The 13,556-nt window shown below is 34.9% G+C and overlaps 1 protein-coding gene across 1 annotated transcript; it reads left to right on the top strand.

The window, feature by feature from the left end:
- The first annotated feature begins 2,367 nt into the window (after nt 1-2,367).
- Nucleotides 2,368-11,780, top strand: LOC136851809 (glutamic acid-rich protein-like). Its single transcript, XM_067126120.1, has 3 exons — nt 2,368-2,442; nt 10,765-10,910; nt 11,561-11,780. Exons 1-3 carry the CDS (start codon nt 2,368-2,370, stop codon nt 11,778-11,780), a joined length of 441 nt encoding a protein of 146 aa, XP_066982221.1.
- The last annotated feature ends 1,776 nt before the right edge of the window (nt 11,781-13,556 follow it).

Raw genomic sequence — 13,556 nt, 5'->3', positions numbered from 1 at the left:
GTGCGCGCGTGTGTATCTGCTTACCCAGAGACCGACAACTGCCTTCATATAGGTCACACTGTGAAAAAAAATAGACAAAAGGTACTATAGATAGTGTGACAACAGGAGACCAGACCAACCTCTCAGGGAGAGAGAGAGAGAGAGAGAGAATTAGGCAAAGGAGAAAATTTATGACCTGGCCAATCCACTAAGTGGGTCTTGGAACTGACCATCTAAGGACTGGTGACCTCTATAGCAACACAAGATCCTATTTCAGCGTTGACCCCCACAGGAACTTTTTGCCATTTCCTGAGGATATCATGCAGGAAACAACGAGGCCGCGAACGACATTCATTCCTATTCGTTCCCATTCATTCCTGGTCATTCCCTCAATTGACTCAGCATCATCTAACAACGCCAGTCTCAAGTATTCTGGAAAAAGCATCAATGACTCCCGCCCTCAGTGACTCGGGAATTCGCCAGAAGCGTAATCATTTCTAATAACAACATACCGACTCGAGACAGCCTTGACCTTTGACTCAGGAGTCCCGGTAACAATCCTTGGAATTTCCTTGTAGGAGTTTTTTTTTTTTTTTTTTTTGTAGGTCAGAGGTCCCAAGCAACCGGCAGGTTACACTTCCTGTGAAGGATGAGAAATGATTTTGCATTCATCAGCATTGTAATGACTTCCTTTATTTGATTATGTAAGTTGTTTTTTTAATGGAAGTTGCTTTTCTACTGTACGTTGTTCTTCTAATATAAGTTGTTCTTCTAATGTAAGTTGTTCTGAACTGTTAAGCAAATTCACAATTAATATCATCGTATGTAATTGTAGATTTACTTTCGTTTTTAGTTTTCTGTAAAAGGAAACTATTGTGCCGGCTTTGTCTGTCCTTCCGCCCTCTTAAAAACTACCAAGGCTAGAGGGCTGCAAATTGGTATGTTGATCATCCACCCTCCAGTCATCAAACATACCAAATTGCAGCCCTCTAGCCTCAGTAGTTTTAATTTTATTTAATGTTAAAGTTAGCTATAATATGGCAACGATATAGGACAGGCCATCACCGGGGTTTGGTTAAAGTTTCATGGGTCGCGGCTCATACAGCATTAATACCGAGACCCCCGAAAGATAGATCTATTTTCGGTAGCCTTGACTATACGATGTACATAAAACTCGATTGCGCCGAAGAAACTTCAGCGCATTTTTCACTTGTTATAAATGCTTTTAGTTAGGGTAAGATTTTGCCTTTGGAAATGACAGAGAAAAGATCGTTGATTTCAGTTTTATTCAACTAAAAATCTTGTTCAATTTTATTGAATGACAGTCATACAATGTTTGGACTCTGGAAATGTGATGACAATGTGTACTTTTAATATAGAAAAGTATAACACATCTCCATTATTTAAAGAACAGATAAGAACAATTTGAAAAGCTGAACATTTTTTGCAATGTTTTGACTTCCTCTGTTTAATCATTTTGAGAAACTGACGACCAAAGTATGGATATATATACAGTATATATATATATATATATATATATATATATATATATATATATATATATATATATATATATATATATATATATATATATATATATATATATATATATATATATATTCTTCATTTACTAAAGCTTAATATCATTTGCTTGTCATTTCATGTAGTATTATGTCTGTATTTGTAGAAATTCTCCTTTCGCCGCATTCTGTAACCAAGGTTAATCAAATACCTTGGTTCTTATCAGCAATTCAAATCTTAGTTTGCGTCCAAAAACACCACTTGAAAGATTTTTCTTTCTAGCGTCACTTACTTGAGCCACCGTCACCTCTCCTTCAGGTAAAAACGTTAGAGTCTCTCTCTCTCTCTCTCTCTCTCTCTCTCTCTCTCTCTCTCTCTCTCTCTCTTTGCGCTAGGAAGGCAAGCCTATCATTTCCAGAAGTCTTTGGGCAATGTCTTATTTACTTCTGACTTCCAGTAATTAGCCAGTGGGTTGTTAAAAGAGCTTGGGACATAAGTAATAGCTTATTTTTGTGCTTTGCTTTCGTTTACCAAAGTAGCTTATTCATTAGTTAAGCTGAAATGTTGATTTAAAAATATATATATATATATATATATATATATATATATATATATATATATATATATATATATATATATATACATATATAAATATATATATATTATATAGAAATCCTATCTTACCAATCCTCTGTCATTTAATCCCATACAACCAATCCTTAATGGTTTAATCCTATTCACCCAATCCTTCCAGTGTTGGCTAGGAACCTAACCTATACCCTCTCTTTGAACTGGAGATGAATTTTTCTGAAGTTAGAAATGGTGCTAAATGAATTATCATTTTTACAGATATTGATACGATAGTGAATGCTGAAGAAGAAGAAGAAGAAGAAGAAGAAGAAGAAGAAGAAGAAGAAGAAGAAGGAGGAGGAGGAGGAGAAGGTAGGTGAAAAAAATATAGCCCCAGGTAATTTTAGTTTTTGATTTTTTTCCAATTTCTACCTAAAGTACCCCATTCCTTTTTTTCCCTCTAAATCCTGTCTTTCTCTCTCACGAGTAAGTGGGCTGTTCCTTCCTTCCTTACTCTTCGCAGATCTACCATAAGGTAAATTACAGCCTCTTTTTTTTAAAGTTCTTTTTTTTTTTCTCACGATCGTAAAAATCTTACCGGCAGAATATGCCTGAGTCGTAATTAGAGTGTGCTGTAGGGTAGATAATCATATTTTCATATTTTAATTTTTTATCATCCAAGTTTTTTTTTTTTTTGTAATATTGCGTGAGTAAATGTTAATGCTTTCTGTAATGACCGAATATAATCGAAACAAATTTTCGTGAGGTTTATTTTTTCCAAGTTATTGCAAGTCTATAGTAATGAAACAAATACTTTATTTATATTGTCTATACAAATGTCTTTCCAGGACATTTTTGCTGCAAGGCAAATAATTCTTAATATGCTATCTTCAGGAAAATATATATATATATATATATATATATATATATATATATATATATATATATATATATATATATGTATATATATATATATACACACACACACACACACATATATATATATATATATATATATATATATAGCTGGGTCACTTTTCAGTGTATCAATTTACTCTCAAAATTAAACGTTAAATTCACAGAAAAGGTCACAGAATTAATCTATTAAATGCCGATAATATTCATTAACAGGTGTCATTTACAGATCGGAATGTTATGTGAGACATGAATTAAAAGAAGAAAAATAACAATTAACATTACGTCAATAAGCCCTAGGCCTATCCCCATGCCCCAGAGAGCTTGATGCCCAATTGAGTTGACCTTTTTCCATTCTTTTACAGTTCATCTTCCTGCCTTAATTATCTGTATTTCAAACTGTCATCGCTCATAAATAAATTGTAATTATTTCACCAGTTTCTGCAGCTTTTGTCGCCTTTCCCAGTCAACACGTAAAACTTATTCCACAAACTGGTAATTATACGTCTTCTTCTCCTCACTGCTTCTTTCATCTGTAATCCATCTGTTCAAAGATTTATTAACAGACATAAATAAATTAAATCCTGATCTGATGTATCTTTTTGCACCAAACCAGACACTCTCTCGTCTAGATGATCATCAACAAAGTTTTGTTTTTACCCTTTACTTTAAAACATGAAACACTTCATTTCATTTTGGATTCTCTCTCTCTCTCTCTCTCTCTCTCTCTCTCTCTCTCTCTCTCTCTTTAAAACACATTGCTCTCCTGTCAAGCCTTCAACATCACAATAGATCATCTCACAGGCAGTTTTTTTTTTCGCCTCCTGAACATTAGCAGGTTTTTATCTCATAATTATTTTCTCATTAGCATTTCTCTGTGCACATAATTGCCTACAGAACAACGTAACAACATCCTTTGCATTCTCTCTCTCTCTCTCTCTCTCTCTTGTAATGTATATACGAGGAGATTTCAATGTTGATGAACAACTGTGTGTGCATAATTGTCCTAATTATCAAATATTTATCCTTCCAGCCTCACAAAAATATATATTCATGTAAAATGTATATATATATATATATATATATATATATATATATATATATATATATATATATATATATATATATATATATATATATTTAATATATCCATCCACATCTATCAAAAGTCTAACTCTCTTCATCTATTCGAAATCTAAATCTAAGTATAAAATTTTCTATTTGCTACAATAAATTTTAATACTTTCACCAATTACTTTTCAAATGTTTTTTGCAACATACTTTCTCTTTTACTGACCATAGTAAAGCCAAACTGACTCTGCATATGCCTTCGATTACAAAGCCATTACAAAACTAGTTTACTTATTATTTTGTTTCCCTTAGAGAGTTTAAACCCAATCTACTCATTAATTCTTTAGATAGCACATCTTTAACTTTTCAGATTAATATTCTTACTGTCTTTTACTTTCAGGTCATTAAAATGTTTTACTATATTTAACATTGGCTTCTGAGTTCAGTCTTCTTTACTCTGTTCCTTAAGTTGTAACTCTAACATAAGTAAAATCCAAGTTTTACTGTTGGAAAGGTTTAGTCCAAATATTTAGTCCAAGTCTATTTTGTAATTGCTTCAGATTACTTTCCAAGCTCAGTATTTATTATTTTTATTTTTTGTCAGCTCGTTAGCCTCAATATCACTAACTGTTCAGATTAAAAGTCTAATTATTTAGATTATAAGTCTAAAGTTCCGTATCTCTAATTATTTACATCATATAAGTCTAAAGTTCTCTGTCATTAACAATTCATGTTATAAGTCTAAAGTTCTCTATCATTAACTATCCAGAGTATAAATTTAGAGTTCTCTGTCATTCACCGTTCTGATTATAAGTCTAGTTATCTATCATTAACTGTTCAGACCATAAGTCTGAGGTTCTCTATCATTTACCATTCAAAGTGTTAGTTCAAATCACTTTTAATCTGCGCTTTTATACTCTTCAATATGAGTCTATCTCTCTCTTACCTCCCAAAATGATTAATCCAATCCCGTTTCTTCTGCTCTTCAAATTCTAGGCTCAATATACTCTTAAAAAGATCAGATTGTTGGTGTAACTTACACGTTTTACTATAAAATTACAATATAACCATGTTCGGTTGAATGGTTCACTTATAACCCCAATTTACCATTTGTTGCTATTCTAAGTTTTAAATACAGCGTTCAAATGATAAGTCCTATTCTTTCTCTTTAGCGTATCAAATTATCACATGAAATTTCTCTCTCTGACTCTTTGAACTATAAACCCAACATTCACCCAATTATAAGTAATTACCTTTAAGGGTTTAAATTATAAACCAGCCCAAACTCTTTTAACGTTTAAATTACAACGCTGACTTATAATCTTTTACAGATTTTTATTCCTTTAAATTAAGTGTTACTTAATATTTTCCATTCTTGATTATAAGTATAATCCACTTTTTAACCAGTCAGATGAAAGGTTTAACTTACCCGTTCAGATCATCATTGGTTTGTGAATTATAAGTCAAACGTGCTCTAATTTTTTTTAGACTATTATAGGTCTAATAGGCATGTTTTTTCCATTTTGTTTATTAGACCAACATTCCAGGTTTTACGTTTCAAACATTAGACCGATATGTTGCCTTTTGCCCTTTAAATTCTCAATTAAATACAACCCCTCTTTCAGTTATCATAATTTAACCGTGCAGATTATAAGCCTAATGATGACAATGCGATTTCTCTTTTGATGATCATAATTCAAGCATAAAATACTCTTTCAACCACCCAGATTATAGGCCTAATATGGAAAATAATGCACATTACTTTCTCTTCCTATTACAGTTACGACCTACTATCTCTTTTACTGTTAAATTGTAAGTAATTTACCATTTTTTTTTTTACTCTTCGTAATTACCGGACGATTCTCCTTTCTTTTACTGATGAACTCGACAAATATGATTTCCTTTTACTTTTCAAATTGTAAGTCAGTTCTCCAGTTAATATTTCGCAATATGTTTACGAATATGAGAGCTGATTAATTCGTAAAGTATAATAATAACTGATTAATTTGTAAAGTATAATAAAAACTGATAAATTTTAAAGCTTAATAATAACATTGATTTGTAAAGCATAATAATAACCGAGTAATTTGTAAAGTATGATAATAACTGATTAATTTGGAAAGTATATATAATAATGACTGATTAATTTGTAAAGTATAATAATAACTGATTAATTTGGAAAGTATATATAATAACGGATTAATTTGCAAAGTATAATAATAACTGATTAATTTGTAAAGATAATAACTGACTAATTTGCAAAGTATAATAATAACTGATTAATTTGTAAAGTATAATAATAACTGATTAATTTGCAAAGTATAAGAATAAATTATTAATTTGTAAAGTATAAGAATAACTGATTTATTTGTAAAGTATAATAACCGATTAATTTGTAAAGTATAATAACTGATTAATTTGTAAAGTATGATAATAACCGATTAATTTATGAGTATAAAAGTAACGGATTAATTTGTAAAGTATAATAATAACTGATTTATTTTGTAAAGTATAACAACCGATTAATTTGTGAAGTATAATAATTGATTTAATTTGTAAAGTATGATAATAGCTGATTAATTTATAAACACAATAAAAACTGATTCATTTGTAAAGTATAATAATAACTGATTAATTTGTAAAGTTTAATAGAGTATTTGCTGTTATTTAGATTTACATGCAAAGCTATGTGACTGCATATATATACTGTATGTATGTGTATGGGTACGTATATGTAATCAAACTTTCATATATACCAGGCCAATATTCAAAGACAACAGCCTTCTCCATAAACCGCTGTAAATAACGAGCAACAAACAACTTCCAGCCCTCCACAATCGACGTCGATCTGTCGAACGTTATAATAATCGGCGGGTGTCACACAGCTCGGAAGGGTTGGCAGGCGTGGGCAGGTGTTACATAATATGGCGGTGAACTGTAAGATCAGCTGACTGTCGGGGCCGCACAGCTCATGGTCGCTACCGACACTCAGCTGATTCCACCTCTCTCTCTCTCTCTCTCTCTCTCTCTCTCTCTCTCTCTCAGAGCGTCGGTCTAGTAGTGGTGGTGGTGGTGGTACTACTACCACCACCACCTCCGCCACCACCCCATCCCAAGACACATTCCTACCCGGATTCCACCACCGCCATCATCGGCCTAGCAATTCCCCCTCCATTCCCTCCCCGACTCCTATCCCTCCTCCCCCTCCCACAAACCCTCCCTTTATTCTAATACGATTCACAGTTACCGTATTCGAGTAATACTCTCTCTCTCTCTCTCTCTCTCTCTCTCGCCCACCCATGCCCGCATTCTTCACGAAGCGCAGCAGCATAACCAGCAGCATCCATTCTCGACGACGAAATCGGCAATTATTCGACAGCGCATCGACTGCGCCACGTTGCCGCCGCCGTCGCCGCCACAGCGCCGGGCGAGGGGATGAATTTATCACACACACACACACACAGAAACACACACACACACACACACACACACACACACACACACACAAAGTTCCTCGGCGCAGAAGAGCGACGACGAAAGTCCACGCGGTTCGGTCTAGGTCCTCTAGGAAGAAGAGCCTTTTTTTTTTTTTTCTTTGCCGTCGCCATTGTGAAGTTGCGCTTTTTAAAAGTATCGTATAGCAAGTCTGCCTGTCTGTCTGTATGTCTGTTTGTCTTAAATCAGGTCGATCGGATCTCGCTTCTTAAAAAGAGTAATGTATACATGATTCTCTGCGCAGTGTTGCTGCAATGCGCAGCCCGGTGAAGCACCGGTTACACTGTAAACTGATTTTTTTTTTTTGATGCATTAGACCGACGCCGTTAATATGAATCCCTCTATGGTTTTAAGCTTCGCATTATTTCAATTTCTCTTATGTAAGACTCTATATGTAATAATTTACGATAAATATAATAAAAAGGTTGGAAAAATACAAATGACTGATTAATAATCATTCCTCATTTTTAAATGCATTAGACTGATGTTAATATAAACATGCTATGGGTCGAAAGCTTCACGTTACTTAAATTCAATTTACTTAAGACCTAAGATGTGATAATCACAATTAATATAAAAAATGGGAGAAAAATGTGAATAATTAACTATAAATAATTCCTCGTTTTTAAACTGCATTAGGCCGAGGCCGTTAATATGATCTCCTCTGTGGCTCGTAAGCTTTACATCACTTGAAAAAAGACCCTAAATGCGTTAATTACAATAAATATGATAAAAGGGGGAAAATATGAATTATTACCCACGAATTATTCCTCAAACCTCGGCGATTGGCCGTGTGCGGTTGATGAATTATCGATCGAGCGGTTGATAACCAGTTGATGACTAAGGTTCATATCTACCCTACCTCAACAATATTACATAAATATTTGGTGAGAGGCGGCTACTATGGATGTTGGTGGGGGAAGAGAGGGAGGGAGGGAGAGGGAGAGAAAGAGGGCGGGGGGTGGGGTTAGACCTATACTGTAACCAAAGCCTTTCCTGCTCTCTCTCTCTCTCTCTCTCTCTCTCTCTCTCTCTCTCTCTCTCTCTCTGTTGCATTTTATTTGTTTATTCAGATTTATTTTGAAGATTCTAAATTATTTGATTTCGTAATGCAACATTGGATATGGATATTAATACTGAATAATAATTCTCTCTCTCTCTCTCTCTCTCTCTCTCTCTCTCTCTCTCTCTCTCTCTCTCTCTCTCTCTCTCTTTCTCTCTCTCTCTCTATATATATACATATATTAGTTGATTCTTTATATTCTCTTGCTTTGCAAAAATAATTCAATGTTTTTTCAAGTGTCCCTTTTTATAAATTTCTCAGAATCTCTCTCTCTCTCTCTCTCTCTCTCTCTCTCTCTCTCTCTCTCTCTCTCTCTCTCAATTCCTAGCCCTTTCATCAACTTCATCTTTGCTTTGGTATGGTGTCTTTGTTCACTCTACCTCCACGTGTTCTCTCTCTCTCTCTCTCTCTCTCTCTCTCTCTCTCTCTCTCTCTCTCTCTCATTTCTTAAGCCTTTAAAAGAATCCCAACACACATATAGAAATATAGACTTTTTTTGTATAAGTCCACTTGTCCGTCTGTACGCTTTGATAAGCCCCTTTGTCTATAAAAACTTTTTTTTTTGTGTCAGTCTTTCTTTGTCTCATTGAAAGACCTTTTTTGCCCCAGTCTTTGTTTCTGAGTGACTGGAAACACCCCCTTCCTCCCTCCCTCCCTCCCTCCCCCTCGCTCCCCCTCCCTTTTTATTTTTATTTTTTTTTATCCGTGTAAATTATTACTGTTTTTTAATCTGTTTGAAATGGGGCTGCTTAACGTTCTGTTTATAACCACTACGATTTACTAATCGGAGCTCCCACTCTCTCTCTCTCTCTCTCTCTCTCTCTCTCTCTCTCTCTCTCTCTCTCACGTGTTCGAATTCACTGAAATTGTTCGCCAATAGTTTTAAAGCTTTCATTGTGTATGGCCAAGAGGTGAAATAACGTTTTATTATTATTATTATTATTATTATTATTATTATTATTATTATTATTATTATTATTATTATTAAATGCCTTTCTCTGTTCTCATGAAGATAGTCATTGGTCTTAGATATATTTTGTTTTGTTTATTATATTACTGGTTATGTTTGAGTGTAATATTTTTACTTGTGTAGAATATTTGTTTGATATATATATATATATATATATATATATATATATATATATATATATATATATATATATATATATATATATATATATATATATATATATATATATATATATATATATATACTGTATATATACAGTAGATGTATGTATGTATGTATTGTATATATATGTATATATACGTAAGTATACTGCTTACATAATGCCTGTATCTTATCTAGGTCAATATACCTAAATTATTATACAACCCTTGCGGGAACTTATAGCGTACGCATAATCTAGGTATCGTATTCTGAAGCTACACCAAGTATACTCTCTCTCTCTCTCTCTCTCTCTCTCTCTCTCTCTCTCTCTCTCTCTCTCTCTAGAGAGAGAGAGAGATTTTGGAAACACTGGCGTCTTTGTAACAAGGCGGCTTATGATAAGTCAGATTCATCGTCACAGGAAATACCCATGCCAGTACCAATACCCAGATACCCACCCTCTCTCCCTCCCTAACTCTCTCTCTCTCTCTCTCTCTCTCTCTCTCTCTCTCTCTCTCTACCCGCATCTTTTCGGGTGACAAACTAACCTCGATGCCACAAATGTCATTCGCTGGCAAAGAAAAGTATTCATCTAACCTAATGGAGTCTTATTATCAATTGAGAGAAATAGAGTGATGTCAGAAATCTGCCTTTGCTTGTTTCTTGTTTGTATTGTTGTATGTCCCATATATGTATGTAGGTATGTATGTGTTTACACACACACACACACACATATATACATAGTCGTTTATATTCTTTGGTATAGCATTGTGGGCTAAGTAGTACCACGCTCTTATTACCGCGCATGCGTATAAATCCTACCATGGGAGCATTGGATCCATACATGGCGGTGGCCACTGGAAGGCTTGCCATAACTAAATTCTCTTCAGATGCCTCTAGTTACGAATAGAATGAGATGAGAAAAACACACGATTGATAAAAAAGAAAACATGTAATGGACGAACGAGACCGTGAAGAAGGAAAGATTTAAATGAGAAAGGCTCCAATGTAGAGAGAAATTGAGAAATATGAATTGCAGTACAGACTCTTGAACCAAACAAGAACGAGTGAGTACTCTCTTGGAGGAGACTTAGAGAAGAAGAAGAAGAAGAAGAAGAAGAAGAAGAAGAAGAAGAAGAAGAAGAAGAAGAAGAAGAAGAAGAAGAAGAAGAAAGAGAATTCGAGGCAGAAACTGATATATGCTAACAGCAGTGAAGTCAATTGAACGAAGGCCAGTTTTCTGGAGGTTAAAAAATCTACAGGCATCTTGTCGAGGTTACAGAATTGTGTCATTCAGCTCCTGATTACATCAGCTGGTGCCACATTTTTACAAAATACCATCGAAACAATCAATATGGAACGGTCTTCACAGCCAAGTGCGGTTTCAAATTTTGTCACACGATAAATTTGGGTGATCTGATTTGATTTTGTGAAATTTTGGGCTGTCAAGCCAAGCATTTGGGCACCTTCGGCCATTCAGCGCTTAAGACAGTGAAAAGAGGGAGTTGGAGTGGTTGGGCAGCAAGGTAAAGAGGTCTATTATTATTATTATTATTATTATTATTATTATTCAGAAGATGAACCTTATTCATATGGAACAAGCCCACCACAAGGGCCACTGACTTGAAATTCAAGCTTCCAAAGAATATGGTGTTCATTAGGAAGAAGTAAGTGGATCACTTATCAAAAAAGAAAATAAATAAATTAACAAGTTAATAAATAAATAGATAAAAGTATAAGCAAATTATTAAAATACAAGGTGGATTGTATTAGGGGCAGCAACACTAAGCATCCTCGCTTGAACTTCTGAAGTTCCGATTGCACGACATTCTCAGGGAAGCTGTTCCACAGTCCAACGGTGTGGGGGAACAAAGGACCTCTGCAACTTTGGAGAAGTTAAAGGAGACAGAGTACAAGGAACTACTGGGAGAAAATTCCCACAGTTGGAAAAAGAAGAGATCATTAGAGAGGCTGGACAGCAAGACTGAAGAAAGGAAGAGGGTGAAATGTGGGTTGCAGCTAGGGGACGAAGGGACGCTGCAAACTCCCTTATAGTAATGCTTACGGTGCAGCATGTGAGGGGTACTGACGGCACTTAACCCCTACGCCAGGTTAATGATTATAGAAACGATGCATATATTTGAACACTTCTGAAGGTCATCGAGAATGAAGCAAGAATGACAATTCTCAAATACGAATGGGCACTCAAGAAGCAGAAGCCAGATGATTTATGAATGGCAGAGAATGATGAATGGTGGATGAATTAAACAGAAACTGAAAGAGTAAATAAAAACATACCTGAGAAAAGGTAACTGGGGAACAAGAGATGATAAATAATACGAATCTGACAATGAGAAATAATCAAATGACTGAGGAATATTAAAGAATGCATAAGAATGTTACTGAAATGTCAAGGACTGATTATGAATATGTTAGTCACTAGGTGATGAATGAACAGAACAGATAATGAATGATGGAATAACCAAGAATTTTGATGAAAAGGAATCAAAATAGAACAATATCTGTGCTATTAACATTATTAACAGCCTGGTTTAACATAATGTTAAGAGTGGAATAGCTGTATTTTTTGGAGTAAGTGAAAATGTGAATATTTGATTAATATTTTATAAATGATGATGAAGAACGATAAAAAAAAGCAATCAGAAGGAACACGAGAGTTATTGATAAACCAGAAGTCTATTAAGTTTTACAAAACAAACGTAAAGCAAATCACGAATGAAAACGAAACGTGAAATTTGAATAAAGTCTGGGAATAGGTCAGAATGGAAGAAGTACGGAATCAAGAGTTGAATCAGCTTGACTCCAGAATGATTTGCTTATGATCTGGTGTTAAAGCATGAATGTCATAGTGACTGTATATATATTCTTCGTCCTCTGGGACAACGATATGGTAAAATAAGTTTGTTAATGTTCTGTATATATATATATATATATATATATATATATATATATATATATATATATATATATATTATATATATATGTATATGTATGGACATATATATACACACACACACACACAAGCACTGCATATCGGAACAGTGAATGGGGAGCCACGCTTGGTTGTCTAGACAGCGTGAAGAGCATAGTATAGCGTCCAAATGTTCAACGTGTTCCCCTTCCTACCACCTCCCTCCCTCCCCCTTTCCCCCAGCTTCCCCTCCCCCTCCCAAAGCGGTGTTCGCCCGCCCGAACGCTCACGTAGAAGGGGGGAGAGAGAGAGGACCCACCAAAACGTCATGCGTTCAATGACTTAAGTAGTTGGCCAGTCAGTCATAATGCAGCTTATGGAATCTGCATATAGCGTAGATTCCTCACGTCTACAGGAGATTCTACAGGATAGTGCACTGTCTACAGCAGATTCAATAGGCGATTCTACAGTCTACAGCAGATTCTACAATCTACAGGAGACTCTACAGTCTACAGGAGATTCTGCAGTCTACAGGAGCTTCTACAGTCTACAGGAGATTCTACAGGGTATTGTACTGCCTATAAGAGGTTCTATAGGAGATTCCACAGTCTAAAGAAGATTCTACAATCTACAGGAGACTCTACAGTCTATAGGAGATTCTACAGTCTAGAGAAGGTTCTACAATCTACAAGAGATTCTACAGGAGATTCTACAGTCTACAGGAGATTACACAAGAGATTCCTCACCGTCTGCAGGATATTGTACTGTCTACAGAAGATTCTATAGGAGATTCTACAGTCTACAGGAGATTCTACAATCTTTAGGAGACTCCACAGTCTATAGAATATTCTACAGTCTATCCAGTCAGATTCTGCAGGAGATTATACAAGAGATTCCTC

The sequence above is a fragment of the Macrobrachium rosenbergii genome, chromosome 24 (genome assembly GCF_040412425.1).
Source record: "Macrobrachium rosenbergii isolate ZJJX-2024 chromosome 24, ASM4041242v1, whole genome shotgun sequence".
NCBI classification, from domain to species: Eukaryota; Metazoa; Arthropoda; class Malacostraca; order Decapoda; family Palaemonidae; genus Macrobrachium; species Macrobrachium rosenbergii.
This window is presented reverse-complemented; position numbering and strand designations above follow the sequence as displayed.